A 25,081-nucleotide genomic window follows, 5' to 3' on the forward strand; every position below is an offset into this window, starting at 1 on the left:
CTCTCTCTCTCTCTCTCTCTCTCTCTCTCTCTCTCTCTCTCTCTCTCTCTCTCTCTCTCTCTCCGTCTAATAAATGATGATTCTGATTCTGATTCTCTCTCTGTATATTGTGTAACAATGTCTTAACGCTTTAAGGGACTTGTCCCAGAGCGTATAATAAATGACGATTAAACAATCAATCAATCTTTCTAATCTTTCGTAACGCAAACTTCGCAAATTAGCTACAAATATTAACTCAAAGCACATCGAGTCATGTATTTTTAAAAGTCGAGTTAAAAATCAATGTCAAAAATTTTATTGAACTATAAATACATTGTTCTCCAATTGATATCCACATTCTGCTTAAATCAATCAATTTACGTTCGCATTTTCTTTTTATAGTTCAATATATAATTATACGATACACTGCACGTTTTACGATTAACAATCGCGTTCAATCGCAAATAAGTGACAGCGTTACACTTGCTTTTAAGTGTTGTCAACCTTAAAATAACGTTTTTAATTATGCCCTGTAAATTTCTCGACATCAAATCTCCATGTCAAAATTCTCGATTAAAAAGTATCCTAAATTGACGATAGAAAGTAATAATCTGAAAACTTTTTCTGACGAATTACCTGAATGTCATCACATTTTTTTTTACAAAAATTGACGCAAATGCCACACACACACACACAATAATTATAGAATATAAAATATAGAATATAGATATCGTAGAGAATCGCTGAGAATCTTTGAAAGATACAATCTCGACATATCCTTCCCTTCTTCAAAATTTTATTTTCTGCCATTTACGATTAGATTTGACTATCTCGCAAAATTCATCTGCCTATGTATTTGAAATTCGAATCTCCCAAGAGCCCCAAGATTTCCCTAACTCATTCCCTTGCACTCTCTAACTTGCCTCTATACCGACCAGCCAAACTGAACTCACTCTTGTGCTTCGAGCTGCTCTTCCACAAACCCCTGAAGAACGACATCCTGGCCCAGCGCAGCACCAGCAGTTCCAACAGCTCCGAAATCTTCCCCCTTGTCACGATCTGCCTCGCCAGCTTTTTCCCCGTTTGAGAGCTCGTCTCCCACTCACAAATCGCGAATTTCGCACCACGTCCGGAACATATATATATGAATCCGAAGTCGACCGATTTGATTATTCTACATCGCTTTCATCAATGCCGAATCGATTATTCTACGCCGCTTTCATCGATCTCTCTCTCGCTTTTCTTAAGAAAGCTCCAAAATGAAGATCGGGAAGAAACGGTGAACAACAGCTGTTCGTTTCCACGCAAGATCTCCCCGGGAGCACTCGCGAAAACGTGTTGCCGCGGTGGCAGCGCGCCGCGATATGAACCGTCCGGAATGGTTTATAGCGCCGCTTCGCCCTTGCGAGCGCGAACATGCGCATCCCAGGCCGTCCTTGTCCCGTCGTTCTCTCTCCCTCTTTCTCCCTCTTTCTCCCATCGGCAACCCGGATTCCGGTTCCGCTTCCGAACCGGATCCCACACCAAAAGTATAAAGATTATTTTCACGCGTTCCGCGACGCAAATTCATGACGATGAGATCGCCGTTTCAAACTGATTTCAAAGTAAAAATCGGGGAGAGAAAGAGCGGAACCGAGAATTTCGGGAGAGAAATTTTGGACCGAGGAAGAAAAGATCCGAAAACAATAAAATCAAGATTTCGAAGGAATAAAAGTAAAAATAAGTAAATTTTAAGAATTTCGTAAATTTTACTCCGAGATAAAAATTTTAGATTGTGCGTGATGAAAATAAAAACGAAAAAAATCCCGGATAGTTCAACGAATTTTGTGTCAAAAAAAACATTTTTTAATTGATGGGAGAAAAAAATAGAAAATAATATTTGTTTTCATTCGAGAAACTGTAAAATGCGCTTGTTCAAATCGCAAAAATGCAAAAAAATATTCCGATATCATGTAACCACAAATGAACAGAAATTAGAGCAATACTCATGTGTTAAAAATGTTGAGACAGTATTAACTTTCAGACGATATTGAATATAAAGGGCGAACTTAGTATCGGATTAAACATCATTGAAGTGACTGTGTCGTCGGGTGAATTTGCGGAGCAATTTGGTATTCATCTCCGACGACATAGTTGCCAAGAAATTGATGCGTTGCTCGGGCACGCTCCAGAAACACGGGACGAGGGTCTCGCCACCTAATTTCATGGGAGATGCCCGAGCTAAACTTACATTGCAGGAACCAAACTTCGCCCGATAATCTCGTAGCAAGTAACGGCCCCGCCCAGTCAATTTAACATGCTTGCCGTTTTTGCATTTCCGCATATTAAAGCGAGCAACGAAAAGTCGGCGTTCCTTGAGAAAGGAATATATTTCGACGCAAGAACGAAGTAATTGATGTCATAATAACACAGTTTAAAATGTTCTATGATATTTGATTGCAACAATATATACGGCATGTGAGTTTAAAAAAATTAAAAATTGTATAACGACAACAATGAAAAATCAATAATAGTTTCTTCCAACTTATAAAATGCGAAGTCAGTCGATATCGAGTTTTCTTGCCGATTTCAGTAGTCGATATCGAGTGCGATTAAGCTTGAATAATGTAGGAATTGTCGGGAAATCGAAAATTGATCGGAGAAACTGATTTCGCGAATTTCCCTGTAATCGAAAACCTTCAGTTAACCTAAAGTTATCGAGTGTAGACGGTCGAATCGGTCGAGTCCGAAATTCCCGGCCGAATCCGAAAATTTATCAGGTGTTCGCGTACCTCCCCTGGTTAAAATACGAGAACGAGAGATCCATTCGATTATCGGGGGTCGTTATACGTTCGTTAGCGCGCGATTGACTTTAGACGACGCCGACGGCGGCTCGAATCGATTTCACATGCGCTCGACGAAATTGCCAATCAATCGAGGAGAATCGGGGAAAAAACAACTGTCCTCCGGGTTGGTAAATTACCCGTATCTATCGACCGCATCCGGATTACGATTTGAACACACCAGCGAAAATAGATCGCCACGAGATAATCGTACACTTAAATAAAACTGCAATTTAAAAGCGAAAAAGAAGAAGAGGAAGCGAACAAAAGATTTATTTATTATTGCAAGACCAGCGTAATTAAGCAACAATTAAAATAATACAAATGTAATATATAGGTATATGTAAAAAACATTAAATTAATGTAATAATTAAAGGATTAAATTAAAAAATAAAGGATTATGTCATATAAAAATCATGTTATTGAATATAAAAAAAAATATCATTGATTGTTAGAGATCAATAAAAAATATTGAATAAAAAGACACTAAAAATGATTAAATAAAATGTACATATGCACTTAATTTAGGAAATTGATATGTATATACAGTATTTACGTTAAAAAAGAATCCAAGTTTATTGGATATTCTCTCGGAAAGTAATCGACTATTAAATTGATTCAAGTGGCGGTCAACGACATAAAAATTTGCGACGAGAAAGAAATTTCAGGGTGAGAATAAGCTGCTGCGGCGACCGGCGTAAAATGATTGACGAGAGAAACTGGCACAAGATCGTTCTTCGACGGGCTTAGTCGAGTTGCGAGTTTTTGTATATGCTCAGCTTAACGGACATGTCGCAAAACTCTGCTCGGCCTCGTTTGCGCCCCTTTTCTCTTCGACATTATAATTCGATCCTTTTTCGTCATCGACGTGATATAAATCAGCAATTGTAAGTGGCAATTATTTTCTATGTGTTCAAATTTCGATGCTATACACAAAACTGATCTCTGACGCGGTTGATTACGACCAAAGTGAAAGAATTTGCGACAAATCGTAATTTTCCTCAATATACTTTCGCTGCGAAATAATCCATTTCAAATTGATCAAAAACTTTCTATGCTCAAATACTTCACTATACTCCGCTTAGAATATCCTATAGATAAAAGTGCAAATAAATCTCACACTGAAATTATATACTGAATAGTTTGAAACGGTTAAAATGCAAAGGGGATGCGTGATTTATTCGCCCGGTGTTTTTTCAGGCGGTACAGAAAATATTAAAATGCAAAAATCGCGGGGCGCCGATCCTGAAATCAAGCTACGGCGAATATTTTTCATTAAAACGCGCGCGACGCACGGCGTTTTTCGGGATAACGAACGGTCTACAAAGACCTTCGCAAAAAGCCGACATCGAACGTCACAGCTGGCTGTCTTCACACCTCCCACATTTCTTTTTCGTCATTCCGCTCATCGATCGGTACTCCAGCCTTTCGCTCTTTTCCCGATGCAGCTGGAATCGACAGGAATTCTGTGTTTGACAATGCTCGTCGGGCATGTTTGGCGAAATCGAATGACGTTTCTCATGACATGTTGTAAATTCGTATAACGAGATGATTGAACGATTGCTTAACCGAACTTCACACATATAATTTTGAATATTTTTATTCTGCCTAGAGCGGTACAGAAAATATATAAAACCTTTCTATAAGAAAATATTTCAATACTTCAATATATTTTCTTGGCAGTCTAAAAAATGTATTTTTAGTTTCGTTAATTCTGGAGTAATTGGGTTCTCAAGTAAAATTTTTTTATTAAGCGGTATCCATAATTAATGTAGAGAATCTAAGCCGATTTTTAGTACTTTTTGAATTAAAAAAAAAAACCCAAATTTGAGAAAGTTATAGCTTTCTAAAGTTTCTTTGATGACGGCAACTTCAAAAGATTTCGCAACAACATTATGACGTCACGCACATTTTCGTGTACTATATTTTCTTCAATTTTGAAGATATTGCAAAAATTCAAAAAATTTACAAAGAAAGTATGCCATGATCTATCAAAATATACTGTTAGGTAAAAGTCGGTTGAAGACCGAATTTTATCACTCTCCCTTTGACGTAATATAGATAGCTTAGTAAATGTGACTATATTAATTGAAAACTAATTAAATTTATAATTGTAACATTAAAAATAAAGTTTGAAAATTATAAAACTTACTTGTATAAATTTAATATAAATAATGCTGTGCATATTTATAATCATTCATTATATACGTTTCGTCAAATAATCTTCCAATTTTTTTAAAATTAAATACAAAATTCGTACCTTTCTTTTTTATTCTCTTTTTACCTTTCTATATATCTTGCTGCTTTAACTAATTTACGTAATAACGTATGAATACAACATCAAATCGTACAGTGTCCAAAAAGCCCATTTGTTCCGTGTTGCATTTCGTTGTGTAATTTCATGTTCATGTATTCTAGGATAACCGTATAATTATTGATCGCAGTATCTTTCCTCTCAGCCGTTATTCCACTCGCTCTGCCACGACACAGCTGATGACATCGTCGACATCGTGTCAATCCCTAGTTTGGCACGCTCGTCAAGCACACGTGTGATACACGCGTGCGTACAGTGTGCGCGCACGCGGCTCGATACGGTCTTCGTGCACGGTCAGCCGTAGGCAGTACGAATTCCATTAATCCGCGCGATTATGCGCTATTATGCGTGACTCGGGATTGCCCTGTAATTTCAAGTCTCTTCTCACAAGATCCGAGCGAGACATTGTTATGCAATCCCATGCACAGGCAGCGATCAGAAAATGTATTAATACAGCGCAAATGGGATACGACCTGACAAAACGTTTACTAAACTTTTGGATATGTGTGTGTGTGTGTGTGTGTGTGTGTGTGTGTTTGTGTGACCCAAAATACTGTCATAACGATATATATATGTATATATATACATATATCCGATATTGAAGATCTGAACTTTGATATACGTCTCATAAAATGTCTCGTGTCAGCAGCTAATTTAGAACCATATATAATGGATTAAAATCTTCGTTGTATTATATTAACTTTATAAAATTTATCCTAAATATAGAAGGTTATCTAAAATGAAAATATGACGTGTGTGTAGTATCCAAAATGACAGCACACCGAAAGGGGATCTCACGAATTATGGACTCAACCTCTCGCTCAACCTACTCTGATCTCGAAAGCTTCATTTATCATTCTACCTTCTACTCACAGAATAGCGCATTGGCCGCTCCAGTTCCAAGATATTGATCTATTAGGATGCGTATATATACGCTCGATAACGCATCCGCGATATTATCATGCAGATATATATGTGCGCAGGATTGTTCAAAACCTACCATTATTAAATAGATATGTATTTTAACTAATTATTATTATTAATATGTCACTATTTCAGTATATTCGCGAAAAGATTTATAACATGTTGTCGACGAAACCTTTGAAAATCTGCAGACTCATTTTCACTCATTACGCTGGAAGAAAGTTGCAACATCGATGCGAGATGTTAGGTGCAGCCGTTCGAGTAATAACAGCTGCGAGTAAAAATGCAATTAAAAAAAAAAGTAAAGTATACAATCAGCAGAAAGCGTGACTCACGTTTATTGGAGGGCACAGTATTTTAATAAACTTCGATTTCGCACAGTAAGCGTATCGGCTTGGGCGTTATCCCGGTTTTTGTTACGACTATGGTAAAAAAAAAAAAAAAGAAAATGCACAATTGCACGTTGCGAAGCTAATTAAATTCACTCGTAATCGCTTTTTTCGAAACAAATTATACTAATCAAGAGGCTCTCGATTATGAGACCAACGCGGTGTCGGATATTATCTCGCGGGAGCGATTCCGTTAGCGTAAATTGAGCATCGTCATTGCGTAAGAAACCGTATAGTAAATCACTCTCTATCAGATATAAAGCGGTGTAGCGCGAAGTCGAAGGACGGCGATCGATGATATATCAACTGTTCGATTTATTCTCGACAATAATGTAATAGTATAATAATAATTTCAAATTTCTATAATAATATAAATATAAATATATAACTTGAGTTTGGACAGTTATATAACATATGAATCTCTCTCTCTATAAATTTTCATTCAAAACATTATTAACGTAACTGTTAAAAGTTGCGTTAAATATATAGATATTATATTTGTAATCTTAACAAATCATGTCCCAAAAACCCAGTGCTCGAAAAAAAAGTTAAAAGATATTCGATTAAAGAAATATTCGCTTTATATATCACGCATATACTATTTATAAATTAATTTAAAAAGACTATACTATATATATCTTCTTTGTAACGTGTAAATGATAAATGAAAGATGTAGAATTGTACTTGTTTAAATCGCATCTAAATGTTATGCAAATGAGAGTTTAGCGAAGTAGAGTATTTCTCGAGAATTTGTTAAATGTTCGAGGACAATCACGTACACTCGTACAGTATCATGTACGATTACAATCATACTTTTATTACCGTTTAACCCGTTTAGTCCGATTTTCGTTCCTTCCACTAAGCGAAAGTCGTGCGACTGAAAACCTGACGAGTAAGTATTGGCCGCGAAACGGATTCACAGGCTATCGCAAATGAATTCCATTCGATTCCTCGCCTTTGACGAGCGCGCGCGAGCGAAGAAATGGATCCTCTTCCGCGACTCCTACAGGTGAGATGAAATCCAATTCTCTACTCGTCGAAGTAATCTAGATTGGGGGAGTGAAGGCGGGAAAATCCGGCAAAGGGAGATGACGCGTTATCGTCATCCTCTGAATAACTCGGACTCTTGGGTATCGCCGCGTATGCGAACTATGCCAGCTATTCCGAGCTTCATCGGAGACTGTACGACCTTACGACACGATCTTTGCCATCGACTTTGCCATTTTTCTCTTCTTCTCGAGAAGTATACACAGTACGTAGATACCGACAAATTTCGCCTAGAGGATAAATTTTTCACGACGTTCCCAACTTCATGACATCATCATCTACGGATTCTTTAAGAAATTTTAATTTAATTAATGTAATTAATTTTTTTTTCGCAACAAAAATTACCCTCTTTCTTCACTGTCTTAAAATTTTTAACGTTAAATACCTTAGAAGAGCGGAGTTCGAACATTTGGTAAAGTTGAGAAAATTGTATCCTGACTATATATAGTAGCATCTATTTCTATTACATCGAAATCATACTGGCTTCCTCTAATTCTATTCTTTTTTAATAAATGCGTGAAATGCAGTAAGCTCCATCGTTGCTGTACGATACCCCGGCTTCGTTAAGGCAATGTAAGAGGAGCATGTCGGTTTGCTATCATGCTGGATGAGTGCTTCAGAATTTCACTATTATCGCGTTGGATATTTGAGCTATTTCGTGATTATTGTAAACTGTACGATTCCATGGAACATATAAATACGTTGTGTTCGCGGCGTAACCGCAATAGTCATTAGTAATTACGCATATTGGTTGAAACATGGAATATTTAGAGAATTACAAGAATATATATTTGATAAAAGAAAATTTAAAGATTTCTAAAGTTCCAGTGATTTCTTAATTTAAATATTATTAATATTTAAAAAATTATTCAAATATTAGATAGACTTAATAGACTTAATTCTCAAATAATAATTAAACTCAAATAATAGACTTAATTCAAATATTTAAAGAATCATATCTCTCAATAAAACAAAATTTTTAATGTAAAATATTTCCATTGTGCTATTAAATATCTTTCAGCTCTTAAGAATGTGCAACATCTCTTTTGATAAATTTATATATATAAACTATTGATCTCAGGTATCTCTTCGCTCATATAAAAATTTCCACAACTGCTCTTTAATGCTTTATCAAACCGATTGACATTTATTTTCTATCCAATTAAGATAACATTTAATCTTTTAATCTCTTTGTAACAATTTTCTATATCTTTTCTTTTTTTACATTTTACTTTAAGAAAATGTAACGCATCAAACTATTGAATGATAAAAAACTGACAATGTCGCACGTCCTAGGTCACTGAAGGTAAAGAACTTTGACCCTTGTATGCAATGGTAACGCGGATCGTAACCTAAGAAAGTGTCGGCAGCTAAGTGAAGACTTCACGTAATAGAAGGAGAACGAGAAACGCGAGACGAAAGTCTCGAGAGGGCTTGCATCAGCCTCGCACACGCGAGCAGCATGTTCTCGTTTTGTACTTATGTGTGAACTTCGCGTACCTTCAAAGGCAGACACCTTGAAACAGGAGACCGACTATTTGGTTCAAGCTGCTATCGACCAAATATATTGGTAGATATTCTACATTTAGAATTACAAATTTTCAAATACTAAATTAATAACGATAAAGTAACAATAAAAAATAATCAAAAACAATTTGTATAAAACAAGATAACAATAAAAAAATGTATAAATAATAAAATAATTTAGTCTTATTTAGCGTTTAGAAATTACTAGACAATATTAGAGATGTTATAAAATGTAATAGAGAGATGTAATAAAATTTATTATTTTTAAAGAAGTATAATAATATATTCCTTTAAACTCGTTTTATTTTGATCGCGTTAAAAAAAGGAAAAACTAAATTTTCTTAGGAAAGAGACATCAAAATCTTCCATTTCAATCTCCCGTTACAAAGCCCATTCTTTGAGATAATTAATTCGAGTTAAAATAACAAGTTCTTATGTGTAGTCTATCATATCTTCTTTCATAAAAAATGGTAAATAATTATTTCATCATTTTATTATCGAACAAAAGAAAGTGCACCAGAATAATAAATATTCGAGAGAATATATGCAAACGTAGATAATATATATTCGCGCTAAGTTGCTCGTCTCTAATTGTAAGATCTGCGGGAAGACCGAGAAGGAGAAGGATTCACGTTCGTCGTGACGGGTCCTCTCAGCGTCTTTCATTGTCTCCTTTTATTCTCTTTCTCTCATTTTCTTTCTCTCTTGCTTGTCAGACAATACCGCTGCTGCAGAGGCGCCTCTCCTTTTCCAACCCGATCGACGATCATATTTCTCGTTTTACGAGAACCTTTCCTTCTTCGGCGCCACTTTCCCGCATCTTCCTTGCCTTCACCTGCCGTCTGCCTTTCCTCTCCATATTTCGAAAGCTTTTTCTTTCTTCTCTGGACCTGTCCGATGATTTCGACTGGCTTTGATCCTAGTGAAGCTAGTCGGCGACTCTTCAAAAGATTTCCACGCTTCTGGGAAAAAGACTCTTTGACATTTTCTTTGAGTTTTTAGAACTTTCAATCAAGGAAAACTACTCGGCCATCGGTTGCCTTGCGATAAAAGTTAATTTGCGGTAATGTTGAATTTTACAATAACGCTACAGCGACTATAGATTATGCTTCACGCACAAAAATCTATGTTATGCTTTTGGTATAATCGTAGAACTTTATCTTCTCTGTTGTATAACTTCGACTTTTTAGTTTTTCTTATCCCAACCACCATTTCTCATAATCATTAATATATATTGATTATTTCATTATCAAATCCTATATTTAAACGTGCAGTATAAAATGTTGACTGCTCCCGTTGACACCTCCCGTTAAACCATAATAAATAACTTAACATTGGAATTGGAAATCCAGGCTTGAATGTCTTCTTCTTACATCACGCTCGCGCAGCTTTTACTAAACGACAGATTGTTGTCGTTTCCTTCATAATCCCATTTAATGGAAAAACATCGCCCAGCTTGCTCGGTATTCCCATCAACGTCGCAATTAGAGGAATTTCGTTCGCAAACGAGAACAGGAGCGAGATATGCGTGACGTCTCTACCTTTCGTCGAGATAGCACTTGCTATATACTATTAGTATACTTGCTACGAGTAGTCGGCGAGTAGTCGACACAACTGACATCAAGGAAATCGCAGCCGTTCGCGTTCACACGTTGGGAACCTGAATTTCGTAGATTAATGTACGTACTAATACGCGCGCTTTTTCCAATCTCAGCTTGTTATTTTGCATGGAGAGTTAAATGGCACCGCCGCAAAAGCGACAACAGCAAATTGCAGATAATCTTCAGACAGAAATGCTTCGGACAACTACAAGAATAATTAAATCTACAAAATAATTTGAATAAAACAAATTCAGTTGAGTTGTGTAACGATAGCGTTAGAGAATCGTTTATCAAAAATTGCTAATATTATGACTCACAATTGCTTCTTTCTCATGATCATTGATTAAAAACTCATTATAATGATATTAATTATAAAATTCATAAAAACATGGCATTAGTGTAATTGACAAAGAAATAAAATAATATTTTCTTCCTATATTTTTTTGCAATTTGTCTTTTTTTACTATTATCTCTGAATTTTTCTTATCATTCTCCTGAGTGAACTTTACAAACTGACATCGGGTCGTTGCCAAATACCAAGATATACAGAGCGGATTCGCGTGTCGTTCAAGTATATGTACATATATGTATATGTAAAACCGGAGATGCTCAGCGAAGAAAAATTGATCTCGAACAAGAAAGGGAGAAAGAAAGAGAGAGCGAGAGATCCGCCGAGAAAATAAGAAAAATTTCGCGACCGTTAGCCGGCTGCAGGTGACCGCGTGCACTTGCATGCACATGAGAAAGACGAGTCCAGATGCATGTCCGAGATCGGCTGATGCAAGTCTGGCGCGGGTTCTCGCGATGGAAAGGCCAGACACGCGAAAGAATTCAGGGTTGGAAGTGTGTAAGTATAACGAGTCGTCGTCGTCGTCATCGTCGAGTTTGAGAGGAAGGCCGATTACAGTCACGAGGAGGAGAAACGAAAAGAGTGGTCGCGGGTGGAGGAGGGATAATTGGGCCCAACGGGAATGCATGCTGATGCTGGCTGATGCAACAATCGGGCCTTCGGTCAGCATTTCCTTACGGCCGGCGCGGCGCGGCGGAAGGAAGTGTACAGGCGATTGAGATCGTCTTTCTCACTTTCTCTCTTTCTCCTCGATTTCGAGATCTCGCAGATCATTTAACTTTCCCCACGCTTCGTTAATCAGTGCGGTTGAATGGTCATGCTGTTAAGTTTATACGTTGCAAATTGAAGTCTTCGCTTATGTGACAGCTTAAATATCTCTAACTTTGTCTTTCTTCTAAAATAATTAAATCGTGTGTTAGCAAAAATGATAAAAAAAATGTACATCTCTGATGGAATTACATTGTAAATTGTTTAACAATAAATTATTATGATTTTCTTATATTCTTGATAACATAGAATTTTATTCGTACTGTGTTAAGAAAACTAATAATAAAAAGAACTAGTATAAATAGCTAAACAAAACAAATTCTTATTTTTTTTTTTTTTAATTTGTACCGTACGAAAAGCTAATATCTAATTGTTCTTCGTAAATAAATGAGTTTTTTTGGAAATATATTATTGTCTTTTTACTATTTGAAAGGGATATGGCGCGATGCTTCTGCCATTCGCGATCGGAAACAGAAAAGCGTGTATCCCATTCTTCTTCGTTAGGACGTAGACGCGAGCACGCTGAAGAAAAGATACGACGCTGAAGCGAACAGGTCTGCCTTTCAGGGGCGCATACAAGGATATATCCGGACTCTCCCTATATATTATTTGGCAAATGTACACCTTGACATTTCGCAAACGGAATGTGACGAAGACATAAACTTCGAACAAAACTTTATGGAGTAATTATTACGTTGCGATTAAGAAATTAGTACAGATTAAAGTTCTAATCGTCCTGCATGAGATTTAGTAGAAAAACAAGAAAAAATACATTTCGAGACATTTGGAAAATAAAAATAATATTCATAGGATCTAAAAAAGATTTAGAAACTGACCAAATTATTTTCGATTTCAGGATATCATTCCGATTATCAGATTTCAGGATTATTATATATCCTTTCAAACAATACAGTTTTTAATTTACTCCTTGTTTTTTAAACATTTTGAGATTGTGACTTTGCACATGTAATATTATGATTTCGCCCGATGTTCCCAAATTTTTGCGTGCGTCCCTGCCACCTTTGTTTTCGCAAGGCGAATGCGGTGATGCCCGTATTCTCGAAGAGCCACGCAAGAGCCGTAAATCTCGCGGCAGCGGAGGGCTGGAGAACGCTTTTTCCACTTAGAAAAGGTGAGAGAAAGAGAAGGAGAGGAAGGAGAAAAAACGGCAAGCGAGAAGGATCAAATGCAAGAAAAAATGGCTGGAAAGAGCGAACTCTTGCGCGAGTTCTCTCGAGGAAATCAAGTAATTTCTCGGGGGACACCCACGACTCCCGCTCTCGTCATCACTGTCCTGCTGTTCATACCGTTGGTCGGAAAAAATGATTATCCTGTGACTACGACGAAGGGAAAGTCCCATGTTGCGGCAGGATCGTCGGAAAAGTCGCGAGAGAAAAACTAATATAGAATCGACCGTCAAGATGTAACATCGACTCGTGAACCGCAATGTAAGTTTATATCGTGTAAACGAGAAAGTGATGTAACGGAAAATGAATCATCTTGTTGGAAATTATTCTTATCTACATTCTTTCAGATAGTTTAGAATTAAAATCGAAATCCTTGACCAATATTGACTATATACATATAACATATATTACCGCATTATATATAGTATCATTGTTAATTATTACCATTATATGTATATGTCAATGTATATATTTTTTATTATGTAATATATATTATCGATAGAAGAGAACGTAACGCATTAAAATATTTTTTCACGATATCGTCGCGTCATTATCGTAAAAGCCGTTTATAACAGAGAGTTCGGCGACAGTCAAAGAGGCGCTCTTTATAATTCTAGACACGAAATCGCAGCGAGAAAGTTTCTTTATTTTCCTATCGGAAAACGTAGCCCGGAACGAGGTCAACTCATGCTTATCCGTTCTCCATGAAAATCGACAAGAAGTCATATCGATCAAAGTCCGCATTAAAAGCATTCGCATTCGTCACTCCTTCGCCGACTATTTAAGTCTCGGATACCGTTTATGCATCCATGTACAGTGTACACAAAACTGACGAAAGTAAAAACTAACATGGATTTATGCTCGCAAAAACTTTCAGCACGGTATTTCAACGTTAACAAACAAATGGCGCATGCCCGACGCGTCGCGCGCGCGGTAGCGTTATTTTCTCTTCAAGCCTTTCGCGCAGTCAACTTTATTTTGATGAATGTATAGACCAATATTAAATAATACTTCACTTTCATATGACATTTTGAAGCAATGTACCGCATCACTCGGTTTTTATAACTGTTTAACTTGTGATAAAAACTGTTTGATGAAAATTCAAAGAGTATAATATATGAAAGTAAATATGCTACGGAAATATATACACTCTGTGGATATACAATAAATATAATTTACCACGTGCAAACGCTCGTTCTCCACACTACTATTGAGAACGAGGACCCGCGGCGAGCGGTTGTTATTCGTGAATATCGCGGACAGTATTCGCGAGAGAATAATATAACGCGGGAAAAGTCCGAGAATTTTCCATAGTGCGCGAACGAAAAATTATACATTCCGGTCGCGGATTGTAGCAATTCTGGAATAATGGAATTACGACAGATGCGGGGAAAAAACGAAAACGGCGAATGTAGTAATCCGGCCGGCGCTTGATCTCTCGCGCGGCGGAGAAGCACAAAAGCTCGGCGCGCGATTCACAATCGATTCATATAATTCTCATTTCCTTTTTCGCTCGCAAAAACGGATCAACGAGTAGAAAATACATCGTCGACTGAAACGTCGGACAATTCGCGAAAAACTAGAACAAAGAGGCAAAGTAATGCCGCATGAAAAATATGTGCGAAAGACACGGTAGAATTTCGGTATGTCATGATTAAAAGATAAACTTTGATATGTAAAGTTCGGAGGTAACCCCTTTTCAAATTCGGGCTCGACTGTATGCCCGATATTCAGTCAAAAATATAATTCAGAATAATAACGGGAAATAAAAGCATATATTATAATCCTGCAATATCTGAGAGATAGACGAGTAGAGGAAAGTGACATAAGTTCTACAGAAATTATTAATTTTAAGTATTTTAATTATCTTGATATATGTAATTTTTACTAATTAAATAAAAGCTCAAATACTAAAACTGTCTCCTTTTTCTTCGTGTTGCCTACTCGATTCTAAGCGTTATATACGACCTCTCTGCATTTGTACATCAGATATATAGGATACACTGCAAATCCAAGTGTGTTATTTTAGCTGAAGCTCTTCTTACACATTTCTTGCCGTTTTAAATCACGTCAATTAACATGATTAAACGTATTAACTTTTAATTTAATGAAACGTGTTATGTGACGTGATTTAACACATAATAAAACATGTAAAAAGAGCTTCAGTCTAATGTGTCATTTTTTAGACGTTTATATACGTGTAAAAATAACACACTTGGATTTGCAGTGTGGGACCTATAGTTTAACTCTGATTTCGAATGGCTCTTATAAAGGAGAGATTTCATGGGCAAGATACTCTCAGTAGTTTACCATTGCTTTCCGAGAGGTGACGATCGAATAAAAATCGACGGTTTTTGGTTGGATTTAAATTCAGATCTTCAACTCTTTCATTAGAGCAACGCAGATCTCTCTGCGCCACGATCGCCACAAAAATTGTCTATTCTCTTATTTATTCTATTGAGAAATGTGACATATGTACAAGTTTATATGTCTTATTCTTTTACTTGTTGTTTTTATATTTCGTTCGAGTTTATCAAATAAAACTTATATTGGGCGCGTTTAGAAACGTGGTAGAAAAACATGGTTTAGAAATATAGGTAACAAGTGGTATTAGTGAGTTTTTCGAAGCCTCGTAGTCCGACGCCAACGTTTCCTGTTGATCTCTCTCTTTCTCTCTCTCTCTCTCTGATGCAGAGCATACGAATCGTAAATCTCTGCGAGTTAAGTAGAGAGCTTTATAATTGTCGATAATCTGTCTCGTTGATTAAATAGTTGAATAGGGTTTTAGAACTAGTTAAATACATAAAGTTTATTATGTCTTCTTTTAATAATTGTTTTTTGTGTGCCAATTAAAACAGTCATCTTTCTTTCAATTTTATTGTACACGAGTCCGTCACACGGCAAGATACAAATCGTGTAATGATCTGTAATATTACCTATATAAAAGGGGGTATATATAAAAAATTAAGTAAATAAGATTGGTTTTCTTGTATTCTGTCCAAAAGTTATTTAAAATAATACTATTCAACATATTTATTTATACTTCAATTTTATACGGTAATTTTACACTTTAATTCAGCATAATCCTCTAACTTTGTCTCTCTTTATAATTTTTTGTATAAATCTCCTCATAGATTTTTATATAAATTAAATGTTTGCTAAGAAAGAATCATCCTTCAGTCCTTTAGAGCTTTATTCATGCTGCTATAATTCAGTCGTATCTCGACTTTTCTCTCTCACTTTTCTCTTTCTATTCCCCCTTCTTTCATTTTCTGGCCCATACCTTGAAGAAATGCCGATCCAATTTCTTTTCTGCAGTTCGAAGACCACGTGTTTGTGCGCCTTCCAGACGTGCTAACGTTAAATTAAGTTCGCCGACGCGACACGAATCCCAGCGACGATATTCCGCATCCTTGTGGCTATCCGAATGTATCTCCAATCCAATGAGTTTGTCAAACGTACTAATTTCCCCTCCACTTATTCTCTTTGATACATCGCGTCGCTGGCAAAATTGATATGGATAGATGAGTTGCGTGTGCTGAATAATCGCCAATCTCGCGCATTAACGAAAATTACCGGAGCTCTCGTATGATTACACTCGTTTTATTAGTCGGTCGTTATACATGTCGGGCCTTTATCCACGAGCTAACGAATGACGTAAAATCTCGCCCTCGGCAGTCATTATTTAAATTAAAATATTACAAACAATCTTGCAATTTATGAATATTTTTCAAATACGAGGAAAGATCAGATAAACCATTATTTATTTAATTAATAATTTCTTACGGATATATATTTATATATATATTTAATATATAAAAAAATATATAATATATTTTCGGATATATATATATATATATATATATATATATATATATCCGAAACATCAACAACCTTCTATTAAATCGTTTCTGAAATTTAATTCTTTTTTCATAAAAATGCATATTAGGATGTTTTTGAACATTCTCTTATACTAATTTTTTTGTTGATGACGTATGTACTTTGTACGAGCTAAAACGATGTTGAAGGAGATTTAACTGACTATCCGATGACTAGCGCAATTTCGTAGCGACGGATTAAACTAAATATTGATAAAGTAACATTGCGATGCGTAGCGATTATAATCGTCTGTGCTAATTCGTCTAGGTCAGTCTTGCGACCCGCCACTGTACAGACGCGTATATCGCGGAAGACTTTCGCAATTCAGCACGATAAGAACGTAAATATTACGCGACGCAAATCTGTCGAAACTCGACGATTGGTTTTGTAATACGAAACTGCGCACACTGAACTTGACACTGCGCGATTCGAGCGGCTATGTCGGCGAATCCCGAGGCCTCCGAGAATTCACTGCTCCTAAGTCGAACAAAGATCAATTGCGAATCTCATCGCGCATGCATTATTGGCATATATAGGCATGTAAATTGCATAATTTCGCGATAGCGATAAATTGTGTTATCGTTCATGTCAAGTTAATTGTGAGATTTGCATATAAATGTGTATTCGAAACAATCACGACACATGAATCTTTTGTGCAAAACTAAATTTAAACAAATTACGTTTCACACGTAATTTAAATAATTTGAATATATATAATAAAATTATGCATTATATATTTAATTACCTATTAATTAATTTAATTCAAAAAATCATTTTTTAAATCTTTCATAAAACCTTGAAAAATAAACTCTCGGATGTAATTTATATCGTACAATTTTAAAATATGTTTAATCCTTAATTCAATAATATCTATTTTAATATCTATTTTGTTCGATAATATCTCTATTAATAAAAATTATATATAATATATATACATATATGTAAAACAAATTAATAATATATCAATAAAATATGAGATTGCAACGTAACTTACAGGATATAACGCAAATGAAGGGTACCGTTAATCACCCGCTATCACACAATTATTGATTATGCCATCCTAATTTTTAATCCAAGACCACGTGTACAACGCATATATTCTTGTGGCGTTATCTAATATGCAACGGTGCATATCGCTGCCAGATTTAATGTCGCTCAAAACGCAATAAAATATATTGTATAGGTACACTGAAGATGGTATGATCTGGTATGGTAAATATTGCAATAAACACGCAAGCGGCGGATATAAATTGCACAATTTCACAACGGCAATTAATATGAAGTGCACCATTATTTATCGTTAAAATAAAATAAAATCGTCTCCGCGTCTGAAACGTACGCGAAACGCGCGAACGAATAAACTTAGTTCCGCCGTTATCTGGAGAGCGCAAAGAGAGTATTAATCTTTCTCGCCTCGACGAAGAAATGCCTGTTGCGAACGCACTCTCTTTCTCTCTCTCTCTCTCTCTCTCTCTCTCTCTCTCTCTCTCTCTCTCTCTCTCTCGCGCGCGCGCGCGCTGTTACCTTCACTCTCTAGTAGAATGTGAAAAATCAATTCTGCGCATCCGGAAAAATTAACGCGATTTAGAAAGAAAATTAAATATCCGGAGAAACTTTTTTAAGCGTTATTATTAATCTAGAATTCTTTTAAGCAATATGTTAGTCTTTTTATACTGCTCTTTTTTTTAAACCAGAGATCTACGAATTTATTTCATTATGGTACACATTTTAAATTTTAAATAATAGAAAAACCTTTTAAGTAAACAAATTATTTAAAAAAATTATTATCTTGCAAGGAAAGAAAGCAAGTCTATAGCAATTTAATGCAATAGTTGATTAGTTAATATTATATCTTGCATTGAACTTTATAAGAAAATTAAATATTTAATTATTAATTAAGTTCTACAGTACAATCAGCAAAATCACTAAAAAGAAAGCAATTATCTAGAAAAGTAAGACATTTGCCGTAAAAATCTACTTTGAAAAGATTACATTTGAACAATAGAATGCACAATAAATTGTAGTGTACTTCCGTACATCCTAACGGCGAAGAATAAATGGATTAAGGTTAATGATACCGCGATGTGCATGAAATCTCAATCTCGACGGTAAATCCTTCTTCGCGGCGAGAAACCGAAGAAAGCTCTCGGCTCCTGCCCGAGAAATCGAGCAAAATGTACGATAAGGGATTTGAAATTTTCAGCCACGACGGTCTGCACCCCTAAACATTTACAACCCCTAAGCTGTCTGCGCTGAACTTTTCCACGAACGTGACTCTGGATTTCATCGTCGGATTTCAACTGCTATACGCGATGCTATTTTCAAGACGAAGAAGTTTAAGGCCTCAGGCTTTAAGAAGATTTCAGTGAAAAAGGAACGTAAATTGCAAACTAATCGATAATCTCAGATTGTTATTTAGGTTGTGAATAATCGTGAAAATAATTTCAAATCGTCTATATATAATCCGGAATTTCTAAAATAAATTCAAATTTTCCATAATTTATATATATAAATATTGGAAATAAGTTCAATCTATAATAATTTGGAATAAATCCCTTTGGAATAATCCCTTGGTAATCCGAAATAAAACATTAAAATACTTAGACTAAATACACAATATTTATTTATATATATTCTTATCCGAATTTTTATTCAATTTTCATTGAAATTCAGTATGTTAAAATCGGTTTTGCGCCACTTTCACAAAAACGGCTCTATATATATCGTTACTTTATTTCTTCCATTCTATTGTTAACACAGACCGCTATTGTTCTTTCATAATAATATTCAATTTATTCATTATTCCTATAAAACACAATTAATATGGAGCTTCCATCAATTGATAACTTCAACGCATCTTTTATTTACCGCACCTTTATTTAACCATCAAGTTTAATCAAGCACAAACGCAACTCGCGTTTATTATTTACTTTCAATTTATCCTATCGATAGATATACAATATACGTTACGTATTATTGATGTTTATGATAAAAATTGGCATAAAATCAATTTTTGAGAGTATATTAACCGTTCTCCTTTCACTTTACTCGTAACATTTTCGAAAGCTTTTTATAATATAATATAACATCGACTCTCGTGCAGCTGCACAAAGACGCGCGCTACATTGATTAATCTACTTCTTGCGAGTGCTATTACTTTGCTACTGCTTCGAGACCATAAAGGTTAACGGCGACGCGTTTCGAGATGGGAAATGAATTTCCGTCAGGTGACACATCAGACACGCGACACAAGCGATCCTCTAACGGCGCGGCTCGCCGAAAAGGACAGAAATTCCGTCACCGAAAATGATGGACACGCGCACGCTCGCGTGCGTATTTGAATAAACGACGACGCCAGATGATGTAAACTCGCAAGCACATGCGAGCATATGCGCAAACTGTAAATTTGTCGACTGGTGCACCGAGTATATGCACTATGGCGCATCGTCGACATTGTGTCGCCGGAAAAATGGAAGCGTATATCCTACAACCAGGACAAAACTCATGTAGTTTGAAAAACTGAAAAAGGGAGAAAATTTTGAAGTATATGTACCTATATTAAATGATTGAGAAGTGAATAGATTTTTCCTGATATATAAGGAGTACAGTTAAACTGGTAAATTTTTAGCAAAATATTTACGTATACATATATATTTTTCGTATTCTTTCCTCTATATTTCTAAAAGTTTACTCTGGTATCTCCGAAAGCTGCGTTATCAACTTATCACACATACATTTCATATTTGTACATTAATAAGAACTATCATAATCATAATCATAATTTAATAAATAATAATTAAATTTAACATTAAATTAATAACTTGACAATAAACAATTTTCTAATAAATTTTTATATAAATTTCCGGTCAAGAGACACAAAATACGCAAAGAGATAGACCAATAAATATCTAGAAAACGTATATATCCGGTTTTCTAGAAGAAATATTTGTTCTAGCATTTATAAATTTTCCGAGAAATTTTTACAGTAATAGTCAGTAAAGTCGAAATCAACGATATTTTCTTTAAAAAAAATATTGAAATAATGATGCAATATTTATGAATACTACGAATTTGTAAACGATTCTTGCTACCGCGAATTCGAGCGAGCGAAATTACGATCGACGAATTACGGCTTATGGCATCGACCGATTTCTGACAGATCTCACGATTGGCGAAAAGTGAAAACTGCACGTAACTTTATTACGTAAAGCCTCTGCGGAGAGACGAAAATTATACGGTGTAAAGACACTGCATAAGGAAGCTGCGTGCCGCCAAATTATCATCGTAAAGCATAAGGCAAAAAGGCTTTTAGCAAAAAAAGTTATTAAAAAATCCACAGACATCTAACGGTTACGAGTGAAAGGAAATCGCGCGCGCGCGCGCGCACGCGTGCATGATACAGGTGTATAATTAAGATGCCGCAGTGTGTATTGGATACAATAAAGAAAAAAATTGAAGTTGATTAAAAATTCCCATTGAGATAACACTGATACGTTGTTTCCAGTTGATCTCGTTGATCTCGTTGATCTTGTACGCGTGAGTAACTCTTTGTAGCGCGAATTATTGAACTTCTCCGTAGCAATGTATAATAAGATTTATTTAAAAAGAAAGATGCGCTTGTACTATATTATACATACTAAATTTTTCTTTATTCTGATGTTTTCTTGTTGAATTTATCTTTGAACAGTGATGAATTAGAATTCTTAATCGCGATTTCTTTTATCACAATTCTCTCCAAGTTAGTTGTAAAAATATCTGAGTTTAGAAGCCATTAAAATGATAAAGTTATTATCAAGGAGAGACATATGTATACTTGGCGTGAGACCCTACCGTGTCTCTTGATATTGTTTTAATTAAAATCAAGTTTCCCCCAAACAATCAATAATCCCGAGAATATTTAGATTTCGCCATCATAATTGCGCAATTCATGTTCGCGTTATTATTTTCCGAGCGTCATATCGCAGCAAAGCGTGTATTTTGATGAATTCAAATACACCGCAATAAATATTGGTCGATATTTATTCGAAACGCAAAAACGCGACGCGGTGAGGATCGATGTATGTACGCGAATCGCTTGACAACTGTAAACATGGCGTTGTCGTCATAAAATAGAATGCACGACAACGCACAATGTATACGTCGTACTCGTATACCTTTAACAAACGAGCGTATACGCGACTTCAATATTTCATTGCATTCGATATATGCTTCGCTCGTTCCATAGTAAGGCAGGACGATGCAATCTCGCGGTAAAAATCGGGACAAAAATTGCGTGCGATTTATACATTTGCATAAAAATTACGGCCGTAACGTGTCAAGGCAATAATATAGGAATTAATTGCACGAGGCAACTTTTTAACTTTTCAGTACTGCATTTGCAAAACTTATCTTCTGGTTTTCCTGAAAACATTTACCGATATACCAGAGTAAAGACTTGTAATTGAAAATCTAGAAATTTCTTTGTTTTAACGAAATAAAACGTTCAAGATATATTGAAATTTTATCTAATATTCTCATTCGATTTTTCTTGAATGATGAAGTAACATTTCACGCAAAGAACTGTTATTTGATAATGTTTGACTTGCGAATAATTTCTGGATAAGTGTTTTATTAAAAAGAACTATTAGCGTCATTTTAAATAAAATAGGTATTATTGTCATCTTAACGAAGCATTATTTTAACAAAGCGTCATCTTAGTAAAGTATCATCTTACGTTATATCACGTTAGTTGATCAAATGAAAAAATCATCTTGTGTCATATATTAATCAATGATTGAAATTTGCACATTATTTCCGAGTTCTAATTAGCCACAATGCGCATCAATCACAATTACTAATCTGCAGATGATTATTCTTAATAATCATAATCATTCCGCTACTCAATCAATTCGTTCATGTAATCGATTTGGTTACATTTCAAACTGTGTCCCAAATCAATGCGGGTCTTCGATAATACCGTTACGCCGATTTACGACGATCCGTTCACGACACAATCAGCGGGGGAATCGCGTCACTCGGAACTGTTTCAGCAGCTGAGCGCGTTGTCGCGCGCGAATTATACCGCGAATGCTGATTCGCTGTCTTTCGAGGAAACGGCATGTCCCGATCAGTTCGAAACTGCATTAAGACGAAGGCGATGGTCCTCGAATCGAGGCGCGCGCGCCTCTTCCTTAAAGGAAGCGCGCCGTCGAGCAGTAGCGCTTCGAGAATATCTCCTCTCTCGTCTCGGGACGGAATTCGATTACGAACGACTTTAGTCGAAGAGATGTGCTACTTATAGCGAGACGACAGCCGAGAGGAAATAGCGCCGCGCGTTGTATCGAGAACGTTGAGCGACGAATAAAAACGAACTTTAGACCAGAATTTTTTATTGATTGAATGAAAATAAATTCATATGAGGTATTACAATAATAAATTTAAAATTGCACTAAAAACCCAAATTATAAAATTGCAGAAAATAATAAGGATTTATATGTTAAAGATTATAATAATTTAAATTCTATCGGAATATCGCGTGAATGATAAGTACAAAAACTGAACTTTAACCTCGCGTCCGAGCGAAGAAAATCATAAAGAAAAATAATATAATAGATTACATGAGGTATATAATTATATAATTTCAGACTAATATATAGCAATTTATACATAAAAAATAACAGTCGAGAAGTTCGTCTTCGTTTATTTTATGTTAATCGATTTAAAAATCAAGGTGACTCACTTTTATGGCGGGAAAATCTGCGGAGTTTTTTGAAGAACGGCATGCTAACTCGCTTTTTCCGGCAATCAAACACTGCGTCGTCGTCGTCGTCGTCGTCGAGATATTGACCCAATATACCCAATCGATCGTGAGCCACGAGCCACGTTCACACCGACCGAGACCGCGAGAAATGAATGACGGAGGACGGTCCTCGCTCGCGAGCGTGCCGACTCAAAGTGCTCCGTGACTCTGGCCTCGTATTTCGCGGCGCACAACACACGCGCGTGTGTACGTCGCACATTCTCACGGAATTTACTACTTCTCCCCCGCGGCGGACTTGCACGCGTTACGTCGCTTTCCCTCTCTCCCTCCACCATGCCGCGATCACGGTCGACGTAGTCACTACGTGCGTGTTCCGAACCGAAGATGCTGACACTGCTAATCATTATATCTTCCTGCGTAATCATTTTTGTGGTCTATTAACGAAAATAAAATGATTTTAAGAACTAAACTTTCGTACCGGAAATAGCAAGTTCATTATTTGATTTTTATCAATATTCTAATTATATCATATTTATGTTATATAGTATATATCATTTGAATGTATAATACAATATTTAAAATTAATTGTTCAAGTAATCGTGATAAAAACAAGCCATAATTATTCTCTATTATAATTATAGAATGTCTTTTTTGCTGAGTCTTGTTTGCTCCGATTTAAAAAATTCCTGAATTACTTACATACTAAAACAATTCATTATAAAGAGAGAGAGAGTCAATAAGTTTTCTTATTACTGCAGAAATGTTGATATTGAAAGAATTAAAGTATGCAAATACTACGAATTCTTAAATAATAGGTAGGTATACGCTACAGCTAAATTGAGCGAGAAATTATTCGCGCGGGTATCATTCGTTAGTGCTCCAGTTTTGTGTAATCAAATTCGAATTAAAAATGCTAACTTTGGAATTAAATTAAAGTTAAAAACTCTGTGAAATTTACTGCAAACAAAAAGTTTTATAAATTCTGAAATAATTTAACATTAACCAGGCATACGGTTAAATTGTAAATATGCCAAATGAATTTATTTCGCCATTTCCATTTCGTTCTCTTGTACCGTTATTCAAAAGCTGGCCGGCTTAACTCACGGGCTTTTATTATAACAATTCTATCAGAGATTCTACTATTCTTCGGTCTCTTTTTTCAGGACGATTCCTCGACTTTGTAGTATATATATGTATACCGGCTATCGGAAATGTCTTATCGCCAATACGATCTACTGAGCGCTCAGGACTTGAGAATTGTTCTCGGCTGTCGCCCTACTATATGCTTCCGCTAGAGGATTCGGCAAGAGTCGCACAATCGTCTTTACGATCGTAAATAGAAAGGCAAGAAGAAAAAGAGCAGAAATTGAACAGCCCAGACAGTGGTCGCAACTTCAACCCCGATCTCTCTTATCTAACCTTGCGGTGAAGAAGTTAGCCTCGGCCAGGTTAGCTTAGGCTACCATCCTTCGGGTATTCACGGATCCATTTACTTTAGGATGGACTTTGAGGTCGATCGGAAAATATACAAAGTCAACAGGGAGCACGATGCAAAA

General features: G+C 35.9%; 1 protein-coding gene across 2 annotated transcripts in view; it reads right to left on the reverse strand.

The window, feature by feature from the left end:
* LOC143903781 (uncharacterized) overlaps positions 1 to 23,767 on the reverse strand; it is a 65,930-nt gene extending 42,163 nt beyond the window's left edge. The window contains exon 1 of one of the 2 annotated variants that reach the window (XM_077417698.1): positions 23,505 to 23,767. In XM_077417698.1, coding sequence (XP_077273824.1) covers positions 23,505 to 23,547 — 43 coding nt within the window. In that variant the 5' untranslated portion in view covers positions 23,548 to 23,767. Of the gene's footprint in view, positions 1 to 932; positions 1,352 to 23,504 lie in introns of those variants that run through there. The other variant, XM_077417697.1, reaches the window with a different exon arrangement.
* Between the last annotated feature and the right edge of the window lie 1,314 nt (positions 23,768 to 25,081).

Source organism: Temnothorax americanus, unplaced genomic scaffold (genome assembly GCF_048541705.1).
Source record: "Temnothorax americanus isolate GAGA-0224 unplaced genomic scaffold, ASM4854170v1 Scaffold5, whole genome shotgun sequence".
Lineage (NCBI taxonomy): Eukaryota > Metazoa > Arthropoda > Insecta > Hymenoptera > Formicidae > Temnothorax > Temnothorax americanus.